The sequence below is a fragment of the Notolepis coatsorum genome, assembly GCF_963971535.1.
Source record: "Notolepis coatsorum genome assembly, chromosome: 16".
Classification (NCBI taxonomy): Eukaryota; Metazoa; Chordata; class Actinopteri; order Aulopiformes; family Paralepididae; genus Notolepis; species Notolepis coatsorum.
The window spans coordinates 63,595,805-63,617,686 of NC_140180.1; the positions used below are offsets into that span (position 1 = coordinate 63,595,805).

The following is a 21,882-nucleotide window of genomic DNA, read 5'->3' on the forward strand; positions in this document are numbered from 1 at the left end:
AAACAGTGACAGAATTAGGACTATAGATAAATGCAATTTTATTAACATATAAAATACATGTGCACACATAACATATAGTGTAACTTGGGGGGCACTAGGACCCATGAGTACCCTGGCCAGGTATTGCCAGAGCATGTAGAGGAGGTCTCACACGAGTGAGACTTGGCTTCACGTTTGTTGCTGTCTGTTTGAATGGAAGCACGATATACATTAGCAGAGCCAAGTTATTCGTGCTGCCCCACACTTTTAAGGTATGAGCAGGTTAAACACCTTTTTTGTTGCTAAATCTATTTAAATCTAATCATTTCCGACCTACAACTCTTATATTTTGTGTAGTATATTGCGGTAGGGCTGAACGATTAATCGATTTAAAATCGTAATCGTGATTTGAAATGATGCAATTAGCAAATCGCAAAGCCTGCAATTAAAAAAATAAGTTTAATTATTTTTTTTTTTACCAGGAAGTCCCATTGAGATACAAGATCTCCTTTGCAAGGGAGACTTGCCCAAGATGACAGCAATAACATTTGCAATACATCACACAGCAATAAAATCTGCGATACATCACACAAGAACACAATAAAAGTACAATATACAATACAATATACAATACATCACATGTAAACACAAAGCAGAATAGTCTACAAGTAAAAGTGTAAAAGTGTATGACAGTATAATACAGGGTAATACAGTAATTTAGCAGTTTTGCAGTTGGGACCCGACTACAGAAAGCAGCGACATTCTTCTTGTAGGAAGTTATGTAATACAGATTTAAATTCACCAAGAGAGACCGGGGTGTCAAGTGGATATGGTCCTGTAGCAAGCCATTCTCCTTTTCTGTGTGTGTGTGTGTGTGTGTGTGTGTGTGTGTGTGTGTGTGTGTGTGTGTGTGTGTGTGTGTGTGTGTGTGTGTGTGTGTGTGTGTGTGTGTGTGTGTGTGTGTGTGTGTGTGTGTGTGTGTGTGTGTGTGTGTGTGTGTGTGTGTGTGTGCACGCGTCTCATATCTGGTCTGACATCAGAGGAGTTTGATAGTATTTACTGAGGATTGCCAGATAATGTTGATATTTAAACATAAAAGAAATTATAATACAAAATAAATATACATGATCATGCAACATAAAATAAATTGTTGTAGGAACAGTTTGGGAGAGGGGGAGGTAAGGGGTTTTAGATTGTGTGTTGTGAAGTTTAGACTTCAGAGAGAGTGAGTAAAGTACAGAAAAAAAGGTACCGTTGGGTACCGGTATCAATTCCCAGGTAAAAAGAAACATTTTCAGGCTCGGCGTCCCGAACAGACCCACTGCGTAGGCCAGATGCAAGCCGCATTTTACAATAAACCTCTGTGGGGCTGCTTAAAAATATATATATTATAATCGCAAATTTAATCACAATCGCAATATCGGTCCGAAAAATCGCAATTAGATTATTTCCCAAAATCGTGCAGCCCTATATTGCGGTATGTGATGATGACATGAGGGTAATAATTATTAGTTTTTTCAGGCTGTATAGGCGCCTCGTGTCATCATCACATACAGGGGTTCTCAACCTTTCTGCTGCCAAGGCACCCCTGTGTTCAATAAAATATTCAGGGCACCCCTACATACGATAAAAACTTTTCCGGTCCTGTCTTTTTTGCTACAATGATGACAAAAGTGCTTGCTTTCAAAATAATGTTTATTTAAGAAACCGGGAAACACATTTGTGTGTATATGCAGGCTATATAATGCATTGCTAACAGGTGTTTCAGGTCTAAATGGCTTAGTACTGTTGACATTACACTGCTTGTAGTAGTAAATCAAATAGCATATTATTTCTTTAAATAAAATTACAGAAAATTATCACTAAAGTGCTATCTGTTGCAGCTGCACTCTTTTCCATAAAAATAGCATATTTGGATAAGTGTGACCATTTCTCAAAAACTGAAAATCATGTATTTTTTTTTAAATACACAAAAGGATCACTAACGTGCTATCTGTTGCAGCTGCACTGTTCTCCATAAAAATAGCATATTGGGATAAGTGTGACCATTTCACAGAAAAGGATCACCAAGTTACCATTTCTCAAAAAATATAAATAAATACAGAAAATAAGCACTCGTTCACTCAGTGGACATTTCTAGCAAAATGCGAGGTCTGCTGCTGCTGGCTAATAATACGGTCAATACGTGGGGAAATCTTTGACAAGGCAACACGCATGTCATCCTCAAGGCTCAACGTGGCCCTATATTTTGTTTTCAGAGCTGTCATGGATGAAAAGCCAGCTTCACACAGATATGTGGTGCTGAATGGTATCAACACCTTAACTGCTGCATCATGAGATACTTGGTACTCAGCACCACACTCTGAAACGAGCTCTCCAGGTGGTATCAGATGAGATTTCAATGAGTTCTTCCTAGAGTTTGGATGGAGATGTGTCAGGAAGCTTTGTCTCAATGTAGTCTGTAAAGGCTTTTTTTATCCAGTGTAACTTGGTGATCCTTTTCTGTGTTTTATTAAATAATGATTTTCAGATTTTGAGAAATGGCCAAACTTATCCAAATATGGTATTTTCATGGAAAACAGTGCAGCTGCAACAGATAGCACTTTAGTGATACTTTTCTTAAATCTCAAGGCACCCCTGGCAGCTCTCTGAGGCACCCTAGGGTGCTGCGGCACCCCTGTTGAGAACCGCTGCCGCAATATACTGAGCACACATTAGGAACAAACACATAATTCAAATGTAACGTTAGCGCCCACCACATCAAGTACGTCTACACAAAATATAAGAGTTGTAGGTTGGAAATGATGGAATAGATTTACCAACAAAAAAGGTGTTTAGCCTGCTCATACCTTAAAAGCGTGGGGCAGTACGAATAACTTGGCTCTGCTAATGTATATCGTGCTTCCATTCAAACAGACGGCAACAAACATGAAGTCAAGTCTCACTCGCGTGATAGTTCAAGTTTCAAGTTTCTTTATTAGTTGTCATACAGAAGTACAGAATACTTTTATACAAAATGCTTCTTTCTGTTACGCTCCAGAGACTGTGCTAGACAAAAATAGATAAGTATAAAATAAGTATAGCAAGTATAAAATAGAAGTCAGGTACGTAGACAAAAGTGTTCAGTATAGACATATATACAATGTTCAATGCAGAGTAGAAGTAACTGAGTTACAATACAATATATTTTATTGTTTTTTTAAATTTTTATTAAATTTTTTTTGCGAGGCCCCCCTTCCCGCGAGGCCCTTTTTCATCACAGACCTAAAATCTAGTTTTGCTTATATGCTTATATATTTCACATTAGACACGTTTGTAGAATGTGTGTGACTTGTTCCTGGCTCTGCGGCTCTGCAGCAGACATACTCACTATTGGAGCTCTGGGGCTCTGCAGCAGACATACTATTGGTTTCAACGAAGGGAGGGGTTACATCATGTGTACGCCGGCGTGCGTCAGCTGCGTTTGACTATTTCGCGCGTGCAGCTTTGGAGGTTATGCTTAGTTATGCCAGCCAAGAGGAAGAGGACGGTCATTCGGCAGATGGACTGAAGATGAAAGTTGTTGCATGTTAGACAGTTCAGTCAGGCTAGCCATGTCGGCTTAGCTAAAGGCAGGGACAGCTAGTTAGCTTTAGCTACGTTATAATATCGAGTGCTAACGTGTGGTTCAGTCGGGATAGCCATGATAATGTCGGCTAGTAGCTAGCTTAGCTAAAGGCTAACTAGCGTTAGCTAACCTAGAGAGAGCGCGTGCAGCATTGTTATGCCAAGATGAAGAGGACGGTCATTGGGCAGATGAACTTCGTCAACTCTACGCGGTTGTCTCCATCCTCTTGGACGTTTGGTGAGTTTTTAATGCACTCTATTCTATTCCCGCCGTGGATATATCTCTCTCTCTCTCTCGGGAGCCAAACGGGCCGGCTAGCTGTTGTAGCTAATGTTATATTGAGCCAAAGCGGGCCGGCTAGCTAACGTTATATTGAGCCAAACGGGCCGGCTAGCTGTTGTAGTAGCTAACGGTGTGTGGCCTGGTGTCAGTACCTGGCTACTCTATTTGCAGTTAGCCTATTTAGCTGATGTCGGCCATTGGCTCCTTGCTACTTTGTTTTCTCTGGTATAGACCCTCTTCTCTTTGGATTTAAATGTTGATCTTTGTCCTTTTGGATCTATGTATATTCATGTTGCCTTTGTGAAGTTATCTTTTCCTTCTGTTTTGTTCTTCCATTAAAAGTTGAATATCCTTTAGGGGCTCATCTTTGCTTATCTCTCTCATACATGCTCTCTCTCTAACACACACACACACAGACATGCTCTCTCTCTCTCTAACACACAAACACACATGCTCTCTCTCTCTCTCTCTTTCTAACACACATATACATGCTCTCTCTCTAACACACACACACAAACAGACATGCTCTCTCTCTATCTCTCTCTTTCTAACACACACAGACATGCTCTATCTATCTCTCTCTCTTCAATTCAAATGGGCTTTATTTCACATTCTTGTATTTCTCCCAGTAGGTATGGGAGTTTTGAGTTATTGTCGATGTTTTCAAAGTCTCTTTGGGTGTTTGCAATTTGTGAGAAGTATGTCTTGGTATAGTGGGCAGGTTGTTAAGAAGTGGAGCTCGGTTTCCACCTCATCTTGTGTGCAGTGGGTCTGTCTTCGCTTGGGAGCCAGGTCTGCCTATGGCGGCCTTTCTCGATGGCTAGGCTGTGCTCGCTGAGTCTGTACCTAGTCAAGGATCTTCTTAGTATTGGGTCAGTCACAGTGCTCAGGTATTCTGCCACTGTGTACTCTCTGTTTAGGGCCAAATAGCATTTCAATTTGCTCTGGTTTTGGGTTGTTTCTTTCCAATGTGTCTCTCTCTCTCTCTCTCTCTGGCCTTGCTCTGGTGGAGGGTCAGGGGCATTGCCGGGTCTGTGCAGCGATAACACTGTATATTGACTGTAGAACGGGAGCTCTCTCTCACTCTCTCTCTTGCTATATGTTGACTGTATCATGCCTAGCCTCGGGCAGCGCTATTATTTAAGAATATGTTGACTGTATGAAAAAATAAAAAAATAAAAAATTATATATATATATATATTATTTTTTTACCTTTTAGGGGGGGGGGGGGCTCGCGTTTAAATCTTGCACAGGGCCTCGCATTTCTCCCAGGCGGCCCTGACTATATACTATACAGTGCAAAGCAGAGATGGGATGAGGTACAATTTAGGTACTTCCTCTACATACAATACTTCCTCTACATACTCTGGCAATACCTGGCAAGGGTACTCCTGGGTCCTAGTGCCCCCCAAGTTACACTATATGTTATGTGTGCACATGTATTTTATATGTTAATAAAATTGCATTTATCTATAGTCCTGATTCTGTCATTGTTTGATGTCACAAAGAAGGGTGTATCCGAAAGCTGTCTACAACATTTGTAACAGGTGATGAAAAAGTCAACAAATAATGAACTGTATTAGACATTTGTTAATGATGAATAGGCTTCACTTTAGACTAGGGCACACAATAGCATCTGCAAATGATTTATAGATGTTTTATGAATGTCTTAACAAATCATTTGTTGAACATGAACAAATAAATGAAGGTACAGTAGTAGTTTTTCATATCCATTTGTCAAAGCATCTACAAATGTGTTACTACACATTAAACAACATTATTTAATGATGAACAAATCAAGTACAAACAATGTTGATATTGAGTTATAAATAATGTAGAACTAATTTGTAAATGTTATACAAATATAGTTATAAATGATTTAATAATGATTTACGAAGTGTTACCGAAGATTGTTATTAAATAGAGGGGAATGCGTGTGCCATTGATGGCGGTTAGTACCCACTTTCTGGGTGTCACGCCAAGTCTGGATCACATGTGTGATAAGAGGGCCAAATCGTAATTTGCATTGCTTAATTGATATGTTGGTATACACAATATCCTGAAGTCTATGGGGACACCATCTTCTCCTCCAATGGTCGCCAAGATACGGCTGCTTGAGCGTCAAACCAAGTGATCAGAGGTCTAAGAGAGAAAGCTTGAAAATAATATTTAAAGTCTGGAAATGCTAAGCCCCAATCGAGTTTACTCCTTTGGACAGTTGATCTCTTCAAACGCGGGCGTTTATTGTTCCAAACGAATTTATATCAGGCAGAGTGCAATTTCTGCCAGTAACCAACAGGAGGAGGTAACGGGAGCATGGAGCTGATAAAGTTAATTCTGGGTAAAATATTCATTTTAATTATTGATGCATGGGCCTGTAATGCATTTTTTTATTTGGACCATCTGTTGAAGTGAATGAATGAATGAATGAATTATTTTATTTCGAATGTTTACACATACAAATAAATAAACATAAACAAATTTTTTTTCGAAGATTTTCACAAATAAACAAACGAAAAGGATGGTTTGAAGCCGAAGGCTTATAGAGCAACCTACCATTCGTAATCCTGTCACCCAAGCTGGAGTAATTATACCTTACCGTCTGGCTAATAGTGGAGAATATTTCAATCCCGAGACATTTAAAGTGCTCCACCATAAGTATGTTTGCAGGTAGGATGGTAGCCTTCGCAGGCTCATTAAGTGGAAGAAAAGCAGATTTTGATCTTAAAGCCGGACAGGCTGCCAAATTCATCTGAGGTCCTTTGTAATGTTTTTTGCTCTGTTGAGGCAGCGGGAGTTGTGTAAGTCCTTCAGGGAGGGGAGGGGGCAGCCGATGATTCTCTGTGCCGAGTTTATGATCCTCTGAATCGCCTTTCTGTCTGCTTCAGTGCAGCTGGCATACCACACTGTTATGCAGTACGTCAGCAGGCTCTCAACCACAGAGCGATAGAAGGTCACCATCAGCTGCTCCTCCAGTCTGTTCTTCCTCAGCACCCTGAAGTGAAGTCTCTGCTGGGCCTTCTTGATGACATGGGTGTGACATGGTAAAATTTTCTAGTTTTAGTTAGTCTATGCAGCCGAATTTGGCACCAGTTGAAGGTTTTTCAGGCTTGAGTTAGGTAGGCCTGAAAAAAGCACATTACAGTAATCTAGTCATGATGAGACAAATGCATGAATTAAGGTTTTGGCGTTGGCCAAAGTTCAAATAGGGCAGATTTTTGCTATATTACGGCGATGTAAGAAGGCAATTTTGGTGACATTTTTAATATGTGCATTAAATGAGAGGGAGGAATCAAAATTTACTCCAAGGTGTTTTATGGTGGAGCTCTGAGAGACATGACGGGTATCAAATTTGAGAGAGACCGCTCTGATTTGGGGTCCAACGACTACAGTAGCATCTAATATTTATCTGTGCTAAGGAGCAGAACATTTGACAACATCCTATTTTTATTAATGGCAAGCAGGCAAGTCTCAAGATTTTGTAATTGGGAGGAATCATTCGGCTTAATAGGTAGGTATAATTATGAACGGCCATTCATAAATCAAAATGATGCAGAGAAGCTAATTCATGCTTTTATATCTAGCCAACTAGACTACTGCAATGCACTATATTCACTGGTCTCCCCAAGAAATTTCCTGAAAGACTCCAACTCATTCAAAACTCTGCTGCTAGATTATGAACCAAAACCAAAAGGAGGGAACACATGTCCTGTCTTAGCTACTCTACACTGGCTTCCTGTAACTTTTAGAATATTTATTTTTTTGAATCCTCTTTTTCTCCACCTGATTTCCTATTTTTTCTCCCCATCCCAATTTAGTCGTTATGCCAATTCCCCCCCCTGGTTGTTGTGTGCATGTTCCTCCTACTGGTCGGTACAAGGGAACCCTGAAGTCAACCACATGCTTCCTCCGACACATGTGGAGACAGCCAGTGGCTCTCTTTTCACCTGGCAGCGAGGACTCTCATTGGTGAAGCGTAACGCGTGGGAGGTCACGCTGCCTTCACCATTTCCTGCCTTTCGCTGAGGAGGCGCCCAGACCTGACCTGTAGGCGTCGCTGTCCACAACGCCAGATTACCACCCTCGACTTCCCTCCCCCTAACTCAGCCAAACGAGTTAGTATGACGATCGGCCCAAGCCGCAGGCAATGCTGACTCCGGGAGTCTAGAATTTATTTTAAGGTGCTTCTCCTCACATACAAAGCTCTAAATGGACAGGACCCAGCTACATTGCTGACTATCTAATAAACTACACACCCACCAGAACACTGCGATCATCAGATGCAGTCATGATGTCTATTAGAGAGGTCACCAGAAAGAGTCATAAGAAAATCGGTGATGCAGCCTTTGTAAACTACGCCCCAAAACTGTGGAACACGTTACCCAACAATATTAGGGAAGCCAATACGTTAGACATGGCAGCTTTACCAAAGCATTTGACTGACTTTACACTATTATACTGCACTTTATTCCCTTTTTATGTTTTTATTCTCTTTTATTTTATATATCAGAAGGCTGGACATCCGTACTAGTCAATTACTGTTTTTCCACAGACAGGCGGGACATTTTGGGAATGTGAGTAGGAAATGTGAAAGGCTTTACAGACCAAGTCTTGGTGTCTTTATTATTTATTATAATTTGTATTCCCTCTGTTTTATTCACTTATTATTTTATTTTATTATTAACAGGAAGCCTCGCTCAAGAGAGGGAGTGAGGGAATCTCACCCTGAGGGAGGGAGGTTGGCCCTGAGAGCATAGGCGGAGTTTGAACTTGACGCCAGGGGGTGCGACTGCTTGGCGAACTATACCCGCGCGCACGCGCAGCGGGCGCGCGCGATTTTTTTTGACCTTTATTTTATTATTTTAGCGTTTTTACAATGCCCTAACCCCTAATTTTTTATTTTATTTAGGTAGTACAGCAGCACACACACACACTCACACACACAGCACTACGGGGGATCATTTTTAACTGACTTAGGCTCTAATTATTATTATTCATAGAGACTCTCGAGCAATAATAATTATTACAGCCTCCATTTTTCGTGGACGAAAAATATACCAGGCTATAGATATCAATTTTCCCGAAATAACGCTACCTGCCTCGACAAAATTCGTGCATTGGTTATCCAGATACATTAATTATCATCTCAGAATAAGTGGCTTTGTATCGCGCTGCTGCTGCTGCTGCTGGCCGCGCGTTGCCGTTAACCCTTTCACTGCCACACTACAGAAGGTTCGCCTTATAATGTGACATGATTACTACTATAAAATGAATGTATTGTAAAACAAAACATAATAGAATTCAGATTTGTTTCTCACAATTATTATAATTTTATTAAAATAAAAATAATCTTGATAAAAAAAAAAAAAAAAAAAAAAAAAAAAAAAAAAAGGCAATTTCACCCCCGGCCACCAGGGGGTGCAATGCACTCCCTGAACCCCCATAAACTCCGCCCATGCCTGAGAGAGAGGTTAGAAGGGTCAAAGTATAGGAGACAGCAAACATATGGACATTAACCATCAAGGTGCCTTTAATTGGAGTTGAAAGGGACCGCCTAGAACTGCACCCTGACAGGGAGCCTCGCCCAAGAGAGGGAGTGAGGGAATCTCGCCTTGAGGGAAGGAGGTTAGATCGGTGTGGTGCCAGTACGGAGGGTATTGTTGTCTAATTTCTCATCAGGAGAAATTAAAGACGCCAATGTCATGTTATGGCTGCTTTTTTTTTGGTAAATGGCTGCTTTTTTATATAGCGCTTTACAATTTGTTACTCACATTTTACCCATTCACTCACACATTCACTCACACATTCACACATACATAGCGGAGGCAACCATGCAAGGTGCCAACCTGCTCATCGGGACCAACTAGGGGTTAAGTGTCTTGCTCAAGGACACATCGACACGCTGCCCGGGAGGAGCGGGAATCGAACCGGGAACCTCCGGATTGCCAGACGACTGCTCTACCTCCTTAGCCACTGTCGCCACTCTTCTGAAGTGACAAAGGGTGAGAGACTTAATTACGTTTCTCAATACTATCATTTTACCCTTGCTATTATTTTACTTGTATAATTTTTTATTTCTACACCCCACTATCCACTGGGTGCATACTATGACCTTTATCATTGAATCCATCCTCACCCACTCCATCATCTCCTGGTTCCCCGCCACAGCGGCAAAGGATCTCGCCAAGCTGCAGCGGGTGATTCGCTCCGCGGAGAGGGTGATCGGCTGTTCCTTGCCCTCCCTCAAGTCCCTGCACGACTCCAGGGCGCTGAAGAGAGCAAGGAAGATCATGGCTGACCCTTCCCACCCTGGTGGAGTGGAAGGTTCTGAAGCCAGATTGAAAAGATTTGTGAAGGTTGTTTGATAGGTCATGTGAGTTGCGTTGCGACAATCCGTTCTAATATTTTGCTGTGTGTATTAGAGATATGGGGTAAGTGATGTAGATAGATAAGAATGGGTGAGTTTATGCTGGTGATTGTCAACTATGTTTAAGCTGAGGACACTAGGCTATTAAGCCAGAGGCTTTTTCTTTTTCAGCCTCGTTGTTTGCTAAATGTGACCAGCATACCCACAGGCCTATAATATATTATTGAGGTGCTGACCTCATCAACATCTTCAAAACATACTATTTCTGTGACTCTCCTGTCTAGATCTCTCTCTCTCTCTCTCTCTCTCTCTCTCTCTCTCTCTCTCTCTCTCTCTCTCTCTCTCTCTCTCTCTCTCTCTCTCTCTCTCTCTCTCTCTCTCTCTCTCTCTCTCTCTCTGTTCACAGAGCTGTGCCCTGAGGAACCAGGGAACATCGAAATTCCATGAGCAAATATTTAAACAATAACATGCATAGTGTTAGATCCTGATCAATTTGGCCAGTATCACGTCTTCGTCTGTTTTGGCTCTCCATCCAATTCCTCTGCGTTGTGTCATTTTAATGGTCCTGACGTCTCCGATACCGGTTGATTAAATCCTTATCTCACCCCGTTAGTACAATCCGCAAACCATAATAATTCTCCACCTCCGTAAGAATTCGACACTTCGACACCGTGAAATACCTTATGAGGAAAAGCGTTGTTTTATTGCTATAAACAGAAACCTCAGCTCAGATGTTAACAGATTGTATTGTCCTTGCGAAGTCTATTCTAATGACCTTTCGGTGTGTTCAGTCTATCTAATGATCTTTCAGTCCAGTCTATTGTCCCTCTGTCTCTGAGTCCAACAGTGGTCAGGCCTGTTCGTTAGCCAAGACCATCCTCGTGGTAGCCGAAGCTAATGATGATGTGGCATTCTCCCCCCACCCCCCCCCCCCTTTGTGATAAGAGGAGAGAGTCTCTTGGTCCCTTCCCTCCTGTGGAATTCGTTTCTTTGGTCCTACCCGGAACCACCGTCAGCTTTATAGGATCTTCGTCATAACTATGATAGCCCACCCCTTTCTGGTTGTCATGTGCCGCGTTGTCATAACTGTGTTAATAACCTTTCACACCATTAAACGTTTCATTCACTGTTGCATTAAAGAGGTCACCCCTCTCCCTCGCTCTGTACCGCTCCTTATCTTTGTTTTGTCTTCCAATCGGAATTCAAAACAAACCCCCCTCGCTGGCAGTGTGCTTGTGAAACCTCTTCTTCTCCACCGTCAATATCATCCCGTGATGATAATGATATTACCCTCTTAAAGCGTCTCTTTATATCAGTTTTATAAACCAAATATACATTGAAAAAACCACCATTTTCTCTCAATCCCCCCTTGATTCTTATCACCCCTTCAGAATCATAAATCATTATTTGGTTTTTTTATTAATTATGCCAAAAATAGCCTGTGGTTGAAGCAAACCAACCTCATCTCTCGTGCACAAGAAATGAAAACGGCCCACGGTCAACCCAGTGATCTTGCTGCCTGATGTCTGTTTGCGCCCCCCTTCGTGCACAAAGGGAACCGAAACCGACCACCAAAACCAACAACATCCAACGACTCATAACCATTGGAGCCCCCCTGTCTGCTCCCAATAATTATATCCTGTTGTTTTACTGTTCTCCCTCTTATCTACCTTCTATATATATATATCCTTCTATACATATATCTTATATATGAATCCTCCATTTATATCTCATACTCCTAATCAATGAACACAGGACTTCTCGCTGTTGTCTCGTCTCTCGATCTCCTGATTGACTCTGAAAGGAAGTCCCTGTTTTGTCCATGATTCACCGCCCATGCTCTGTTGTTTCAAAACGCTCTCTAAACAGCGTCTCCGCAGGGAAGCCCCCTCCGATGTCCGCCTCGTTCTCCCCTGGGCAACACCGCCTGCGACCGCTGGACTCCGCCCTGTCGGCCGTCTCCGCCCCGTTGGCCGTCTCCGCCCCGTTGGCCGTCTCCGCCCTGTTGGCCGTCTCCGCCCCGTCGGTCATCTTGGTTGAGGCTCAGCTCCACCGCCGTCGGCCCTCTCCAGACTCTGAAAGCAGAAACACCACGCCAGCAGTTTTTCTGTACACTCGACCCGGTGCTTTCTATTAGTCTACCGTGGCTTTGGGCCTGCAGCTTGTTCTCTATATATTTTTTCCTCTGCAAGCCCCTGCCATGGCCACGCCCTTTCAGACTGTTGGACGGTGTGAGTGTCCTACAGCCCATGGCGCTATTTGTTCTCTATTAGTCCCCCACCTTCTCAACACCCATATCTAATCCTACAGGGCTGTTCCCTGTTTGTCTTCCGGCGTGACACCAGCAGCTAAACGATACCCACTCCGCGCTCTATCTGTTCGTCCCACGGGTGACCCCCAGCGCGCGCCAGTTCTTTCTGGTGACGTGTCTTCAAGACTCTGCCTATTTATTAGGTGTGAGAAGGCCCCACTGGAGATCGAACTCCCTCTTATTTCATAATTAAACTTATTTAATTAAACCGCATCTCATCTCTCTGTGCAATTCTTATTTAACCCATTCAATAATTAAACTATTTAATTAACCTGTATATCGATATTATTATTATGATAATAACATACAACAGAGCATCGCTCTAACATACAACAGAGCAGGTTGGTTCCCTGCCCCTAACTCACATACACGTACTCGTACCATTATCTAACATACAACAGAGCTGTCCGTTGCTCTACCCTAAACGGGGCTGTCTCCGTTGCCCTGGAGCTGTACGTTGCTCTATACCCTACAGGGCTGTTTCCGTCACCCTGGAGCTGTCACGTCGCTCTATATACCCTACGGGGCTGTTTTCGTCGCCCTGGAGCTGTCACGTCGCTCTATACCCTACGGGCTGTTTCCGTCGCCCTGGAGCTGTCACGTCGCTCTATACCCTACGGGGCTGTCTACCGTCGCCCTGGAGCTGTCCCGTCGCTCTATACCACACACGGGGCTGTCTACATCGCCCTGGAGCTGTCACGTCGCTCTATACCCTACGGGGCTGTCTACCGTCGCCCTGGAGCTGTCCCGTCGCTCTATACCACACACGGGGCTGTCTACCGTCGCCCTGGAGCTGTCACGTCGCTCTATACCCTACGGGGCTGTCTAACCGTCGCCCTGGAGCTGTCCCGTCGCTCTATACCACACTTTGAGTTCCTTTACAAAGTTCTCACATACACCACCGTGTATACACACAAGCAGTTGGTAATTTTGAAACAATTAAACTCCTTAATTAACTTAAAATCTAAATATTCCCCTATGGGTAATGGAAACTCCCCAGCACTACCCCCCCTCCGCCACTAGGTGGCGACCTACTCCTCCTCCATTTGCCTGTATTATCCCACTGCCCCCCTAGATGGCGGCCAAACTCAGTCTAGAGGATTGTAGCTGACGTGTCACTTCCTGGTTCTAAACCCCTCGTGGCTGTGCGGCCATTTTGTCTGCTCAAAAAAAAAATTTCCCTTTTTTTTTTTTCACTGTCCCTTTAATGCCTCAAACATTCTCTCGCTACCGACCACACCCGTAACGTTTGTTCACTGCTCCCTTCACGCCACAGTCCCGCTTTCTGCGTTTTGAACAGTAATCAAACTAAATACGATGTTGCCCCTTTAATTGAATGAACATCTCCCCTTTGCCTCCCTTCCCATCTCCTATACAGTGGCTTCTGTGCTCTGTAGATAAGACTCTCGATTTTCAAAACAAAAACCGGTGCCGCTCTGCTGTTATTCAAACACACTATTACAGCTGGCATTCTCTGTGTCAAACTAATTACGTTTACGGATACACTATTGTTCGTTTTCTTATTGGCTTGTGAAGTTGTTGAGGCTCACTTTATCTTTTCACCGTCAGTTGTTCTGGTCCATGGCGCCGTTTATCTCTCCGGCCTTGCTCGGCTCGCTCGCTGGGTCCATGGCGCTGGCCTTGCTCGCTCGCTGGCTTGGCTCGCGTCCATGGCACCATAATAATTCTCCACCTCCGTAAGAATTCGACACTTCGACACCGTGAAATACCTTATGAGGAAAAGCGTTGTTTTATTGCTATAAACAGAAACCTCAGCTCAGATGTTAACAGATTGTATTGTCCTTGCGAAGTCTATTCTAATGACCTTTCGGTGTGTTCAGTCTATCTAATGATCTTTCAGTCCAGTCTATTGTCCCTCTGTCTCTCAGTCCAACAGTGGTCAGGCCTGTTCGTTAGCCAAGACCATTCTCGTGGTAGCCGAAGCTAATGATGATGTGGCATTCTCCCCCCCTGTGATAAGAGGAGAGAGTCTCTTGGTCCCTTCCCTCCTGTGGGATTTGTTTCTTTGGTCCTACCCGGAACCACCGTCTGCTTTATAGGATCTTCGTCATAACTATGATAGCCCACCCCTTTCTGGTTGTCATGTGCCGCGTTGTCATGACAACTGTGTTAATAACCTTTCACACCATTAAACGTTTCATTCACTGTTGCATTAAAGAGGTCACCCTTCTCCCTCGCTCTGTACCGCTCCTTATCTTTGTTTTGTCTTCCAATCGGAATTCAAAACAAACCCCCCTCGCTGGCAGTGTGCTTGTGAAACCTCTTCTTCTCCACCGTCAATATCATCCCGTGATGATAATGATATTACTCTCTTAAAGCGTCTCTTTATATCAGTTTTATAAACCAAATATACATTGAAAAAACCACCATTTTCTCTCAATAGTGAGTGCTACAATATGTCATGGTTATTGGAATCTGTGTGAAGCAGTGGTGGAAAGGAACCCGTAGGCTGAGCTCTATAGATCAACACGTTGGTGCCACCTGTAGCATGAATGAATGAAAACTTTATTTAACAGATTGCAGAATGGGTACAATACAGTACGGCTCAAATGCTTTTATACTGTACAACATAGTCCTTTTAAACATAAGGTACTACTTATAAACAAAGACTATTACTTTATTTTTTATCTTCCACCAACTAAAAAGTTATACTGCGTAAAATTGCACTGCGCAATATCCATGGGCATACTGTATTTTAAGTTGTCAAATAAATTCAACCAATCATCAATCTCTTGTCCAATTACAATGCATGCTTGGAAATAAATGTTGTATATGAATAGTAATAATGATGAGTTTTAGAGTCCTGAGCACAACATGAGAGCAAAATGGCCTGCCGTGTGAATATGGTCAATGCATTCAATGGTGTACACACATGTTGTGTATACACAAAGCGTTCTCACATTTCTAAACTCCAAAGGCTGTTGTGCAATTTGCAATGAGAAATTTACAAGGGTCACAGATGAGCTCCTGGTTTGTTTGGAGAAAAATGGATGGTGGCAACATTGAAGAGAGAGGTGAGCAGCAAGGCAGAGGAGGAAGAGGACAATGAAGAGGAGGAGGTGGAGGAGGAGGAAGATGAGGAGGAAGAGGACAAGGAGGAGCCGGACAAGAAGAAGAAGGTGGAGTAGGAGGAAGAGGACAGGGAGGAGGATGAGGAGGAGGAAGAGGAAGAGGAGGATGAGGAAGAGGCCAAGGTGGAGCAGGGCAAGGATGAGGAAGAGGAGGTAGATGACAAGGAGGAGGAGGAGTAAGAGGACAAGGAGGAGCAGGACAATGAGAAGGAGGATGAGGAAGAGGAGGAGGAAGAGGCCAAGGAGGAGTAGGGCCAGGAGGAGGAAGAGGAGGTAGAGGACAAGGAGGAGGATGATGAGTAAGAGGAGGTGGAAGAGGAGGTAGATGACAAGGTGGAGGAAGAGAAGAGGAGGAGGAAGAGGACAAGGAGGAGCAGGACAAGAAGGAGAAGGAGGTGGAGGAGGAGGAAGGGGAGCGAAGGCAGGATGCAGACTAGTTGTTTTGTTTTGTTTATTGCCTATTTTATCTCTTTACAGTAACTTCATCCCATTTTAGGTAAATAAATACACTGTTATTATTAGTTCAAGTTCAAGTTCTTTAATAGTTGTCATACAGAAGTACAGAATACTTTCATACAAAATGCTTCTTACTGTTACGCTCCAGAGACTGTGCTAGACAAGATAGTATCAAATAACATAATAACATAATATAGCATTATACAGTATTATACAGTATTATACAGTAAAATAGTATGTGTTGTTTTCTATTTGAGTATACGTAAAAACATGATATGGTCATATTTTACAGAACCGAGCATTTCACTGTAATGTACATGTACTTTATACGTGACAAATACAGTAAAACAAAACTTGAAACTTCCAACAGGTGAAAGTGCAACACTGAACATGTAAAAACATAATTCTACTGAAAGCATTCATATAGTGTTTTCCATTCATACTATAGTGTTTTCCATTTTGCACACCAGTGTTCAGGCTTAGAATGTCTACTCATATGATGTATGTGTTTGTCATTTGAAAAGAAAAGACCATTTAGTGAAGAATTAACACTGTTTTGAGGGCAAAGTGCTTTTGCAAGAGAAGTGTAGGATTTAGCGTTTTGAGATTTGTGTTTAGGGTTTTGCGGAAGTCAGGTAGTCTATCAGGAAATGTGTGCAATTGAGAAAGACTTTTTTACCTTTATTTACCCAGGGTAGGTTCGCTGAGCAGGGATGCTCTTTTTTAGGAACGCCCTGCTTCACACTCACATAGTTACATACATTCACACCTGGGAGCTGCCCAGTACAACCACAGTCTGATGCTGTTACCCACTAAGAGCTGCCCAGTACAACCATAGTCTGACACTGTTGACCACTAGGAGCTGCCCAGTACAACCACAGTCTGACACTGTTGACCACTAGGAGCTGCCCAGTACAACCACAGTCTTACTGCAACTTGTTCCTGTTCGCGTACGACTCAGCCCTGCTGGTCTCTGACAGGGACAAGTTGCAGGTTGAAAAAGCCCTCAGCTCTGAACTCGGCAGAATCTGCACCTGGCTCACTGATAACAAACTATCATTACACCTGGGTAAAACAGAGTCCATTCTCTTTGGATCAAATATCAAACTCAGCAAGGCCAACGGCTTCTCTGTTACAGTGGGTGACAATATTGTCACAAGGAAAGATGAAATTACATACCTGGGTTCCATCATAGAGGCAAATCTTTCCTGTGACAAAATGGCAACCAATGTAATCAAAAAAGTCAACCAACGAACAATATTCTTGTACCGGATCTCCTCTCTGGTAAACAAGAATACCCTGAAGACTCTAACAGGAGCACTCATTCAAGGGTACTACGACTATGCTTGCACCACATGGTACACAGTACATTTTGCAGAGTAAATTGTACTCAAACTGAGTACATTTGACTCAAACTGTAAAATGTACTCAGTTTGAGTAAAAATTACTCTGCGAAATTTACTGTGTACTAAAGCACCTCAAAGGCCCTAAAAACAAGACTACAAACATCACAAAACAAACTGGTCTGACTACTGCTTGACCTTACTCCTAAAATCCACCTCACCCCTGCCCATTTTGACAACCTAGGATGGCTTAGAGTAGATGACAGAGTACAGCAACTTGCAATGGGCCTGGTCTACAAGATACACTAGTACTACACCACTAAGATACCCATGTACATGTCGAAATACTTCCCAAAGGTCAGTGAATTCCACGACCACAACACCAGAGGGAGTTCCACAAATCATGTTCAACCCAGATTCGGCTCAAACAAGGGACTAAACACGTTTCGCAATTATGCCACAACAATGTGGAACGCCCTACCCACAGCCGTAAAAGAATGTGAATCCCTACCCCCCTTCAAAACCGCTCTCAAAGAGCACCTATGGATGGCTGCAATTCGAAACTGGCCCCGGTCCAACCCCCCCCCCCCCCCCCCCCCCCTCCCAATGTACAGTTTCTTCCCCCTCGAATGTATATATTTTCTTTTATGATCTCTGTCTCTTAAACAGTACTGTATATTTGCATATCTTGTATGTCATAAATGTTTGGATGTAACAGTACTGTATATCTGTATGTTGTGTATGTCATAAATGTCATGATGAATTGAAAATGGGGGACCCTGATGTAAACAAGACGAAAGTCTTTCTCTGGTCTGCATCCCCTTAACAATTGTGTGTATTGAGCCGTACTGTATTGTACCCATTCTGCAATCTGTTAATAAAGTTTTCAATAAATCAATCAATCAATCAATTACACTGTTGGCCACTGAGCAATATGATGCAGAAAATGGGTGTTGCGATTGATGTCACGTTCTCCACTGATAAGCCTCAAGATCAGTGCAATTAAGCCGGAACAAAGTTTAGTCAAGCACAACATGGCAAGGTCAAGGACAAGGCATGCTAGCAGGACTTACAAAGGACAAACGGATGTGTCCCCCTCATAACTGTCCCAGCGTATTGGGAGGACTGGTACTGTCTGCCAGTCAGGGTTCAGCATTGTGTCCGATTTTTATTGTTCAAAATCATTAAAAAAGTTTTACTGTACGCTATATTTGGTTGAAAACTGCACAAAACATTATTCTTACCCTGAGACATTATAAACAATGTACAGTACATTAGAGAGAAAAACCATGGCAAGTTAAAGACACCTATAAAGGAAGACAGGAAATAATTGCATAAAGGACTTTGCAACTTTGACCAAATAATGACTTTTACCTGACTTGGATTAACTGCAGTAATTGACAAAGTTCCTGGTTTAGCATGCTCCCAGTAATACAGTATACCAAGAATGCACAATCTCATCAGAAACATAAATAAAGTACTAATCAACCACAGGGGAAAAAAGTACATAATGTACTTTATGTTATAGCCATAAGTAATGTCTTTACGTATTGTATCGCCAAAAGCCCAAAACAAACAACCAGGAGTTGTTGAACCAACAATCATTGCAGTCGCGGGCAAGTGCTCTCACCACTATCTAACTATCTGACTAACTATCAAACCTTTGCTTTAACGGTAATGGTTAAGAAATAAAGTTAGGGTTATGGTATAGGGTTCGATCCCCAACCGGAGAACATGAAAGTTTTCTGAAAACGTAAAAAGTTAAAACATTTTGAATATGTAATATACAGTGTATACTTATTTGTAATACACATTTAGTACATAACATAAAATACAAAATGTACCTTATTTCCTGTGGTCGATTAGTACTTTATTTATATTTTAAGTGAGATCGGGCTTAAGAATGAGGCAGTCCCTTTCCATCATAACCTTCATCTGACGATGAAGACAATGAGCAGTATTCCTACTGTGTCCTGTATGATAACAGTACTGTACCTTATGGGTCAGCGGTGCTCCTGAATTTGACCTTCCGTATTCTATCACTTATTTTCACCTATAATTATCCTAAACCACAATTTTCTCTCACAGCTATATAACTTTGTGGGCTCATATAACCTTTTAAGATGTTACACTAACATTTGCTTTATTTCAGTGGAGGAAATTAGGTATTAGGAAATAATGCCTATATATCCCTGTAGAATCAAACTCTGGATACAGTCACCGCGTCTCACACAGTTCTTCTCCGATTCATTGCCAGCTCTGGGGTTAGTCTCTTGATGACATCATCATGAGACTATTGTTTCCCTTGTTGGCAGCTTTGAGAGAGAAATACTTGTTCAGTGTTTATAAATCGAACTGACTGAACTGGGAAGATCCTGGGAATAACATTTGTGAAAACTGTAAATTGCCCTTTAAAGTAACACGCCAGTCTCCCACTCTGTTCTACTTTTTGAGCAGATGGCTTGGAGAAAAATCAAAAACACTAAAGGACAAAAGACAATAGAGGGTCATTGTGGTAGAGTGAACAGTGTCCAGGAAGCCAATAAAAAGACAACAGTAAAGACAGTCGTGCCGCACCCTGGTGCTCCATTTTGGCAAGTGCAAGGCCAGAGCTGTGTCCCCACTCTGCTCTCATCCCTGTCTCTGTTTCTGCCTCTGTCTCCGTGCTCCCTCCTCCTCCCTTCGGTCATTTCACTGTTGCTCTCTTCCCCCCACCTCTCTCTGAGCTCCTGTTTTCCCGTGGGTGGAGAGAGAGACAGGGAGAGGTCATCCGGGACAGATGAGGAAGAGTTAGGGCAGTCCAGCCAATCGGTGGCCAAGGATCGGGGGTATCCCTCTTCCGGGGCAGAGCCTGGAAAGAGAAACTTCCAATAGGAGTCTCCCTTGAAGAGATAGACAGAGCCTGGAGAAGTGGGGTGGAGGGACAGTGTTAAGAGAGTACTGAGGCTCATTAAATGTGTACGGTATGTAACATTACCTTGGCAGGAACTGTCTCTCACCTATGGGATCACCAATCAGATTTGTGACTGAGTCAACCCCGATCGAGGTCTCAAGTCATGAGGCACAAGTCTCAAGTCATTAATGGCAAGTCTCGTGTCAGGTCCCATGTCTCTCAACACAGAACACCAAAACAAGTCCAAGTCACGTTAAGTAAATTCAAGTCCATGTCAAGTCAAGTCAAGTCACATCAACAATTACATTTAAGTAAGAAAACAAGACATGTTCAGTGCAATATCCTTCTAACAGTTTATTTTATGTCCATTTTTGCATTTAATGAATTCATGTGAAATAATTGTAATATGAGATCAAAGTATGAATCTCTACTTCTATAGCCTTACATTTTGACATTGTCATATTCCAAAGTCAAATTCAAGTCTTAAGTCATTGGAACACGAGAACATAATGTTCTTAACATAAGAACATTGAAACAAAGAGTCCATATCCCCATACGACAAGTCAAGTCTCAAATTCCCGACTCAAGTCATGCGACTCGGGTCCCCTGTCTCTCTTACCAGTCATATAATACCAACCCTTCTCTCTCCTTTGCTCTCTCTCTCACGCACACATACACACACACACACAATCCCCCTCACCGTCTGTGTCAGTGGTGATCCCGTTCACTCGTTCTCTGATGAGTTGAGTCCAGACGTCACCCTCCTTCTCCTCTCCAGCTCCTCTCTCTCCGATCTCCCCCCATACCGGTCCCTCCTCGGGGTCCCAGACCAGGCCATGCTGCATGCTGCTCTTCTCCTCCTCCTCCTCCTTCCTCTCCCCCTCCCCCTCTCCTGGTTCAGCCTCCATGTGGAGGTCAGACAGGGGCCTTGGATATCCCCCCTGCAGAGACAGGTCCCTGAACAGCCAGAACTGGTAGCCTGTGTGTGTGGGGGGTCGGGGGGAGGGGGGTTATTTGGTTCACTGACATTTAAAACAAATCTATAATCTAATGTACTTTAAGCTTATATTGATCATCTCAAGCATTTCCATACAAATACATGTGTATTTTGCCACACCAACTGCTATAACACACTAGTGATTCTACCTATTACCCAGTTCATGAATGCCTTTACATATGCTGTTCTTGGCAGTTCTACACAATCATTTTGAGGCATAACTGATTAATTCTCTCTCTATAATTATGGCCAAATAGACCATCTGGGTTCAGAAACATCAGCAGTTATTATGTTGTTATTACATACGGCTGATGAAGATAATGGCGTGGTCCGTGTGTCTCTCCAGCACGGCCTGGAGACGGGGCAGGTTGGCCGGCAGACCACCCCACAGCCTCCGGACAGAGGCCGCCCGGCCCGACACCAACCCCGCCCTGCTGATGCGCCACATACTCTGACCTGGAGGAGAGAAGAGAGAAGAGAGAGAGAGAGAGAGAGAGAGAGAGAGAGAGAGAGAGAGAGAGAGGAGAGAGAGAGAGAGAGAGAGAGAGGAGAGAG

The 21,882-nt window shown here is 43.0% G+C and overlaps 1 protein-coding gene across 1 annotated transcript in view; it reads right to left on the minus strand.

Annotated features, from left to right (window-relative positions):
• Positions 1 to 19,944: 19,944 nt before the first annotated feature.
• Positions 19,945 to 21,882, minus strand: part of mmp17b (matrix metallopeptidase 17b) — a gene marked incomplete at both ends in the record, with an annotated part of 13,149 nt that continues 11,211 nt past the window's right edge. The window contains 3 exons of the mRNA XM_084332054.1: positions 19,945 to 20,339; positions 21,031 to 21,309; positions 21,634 to 21,783. Of these exons, the coding sequence (XP_084188180.1) occupies positions 19,945 to 20,339; positions 21,031 to 21,309; positions 21,634 to 21,783 (824 nt within the window). The remainder of the gene's footprint in view (positions 20,340 to 21,030; positions 21,310 to 21,633; positions 21,784 to 21,882) is intronic.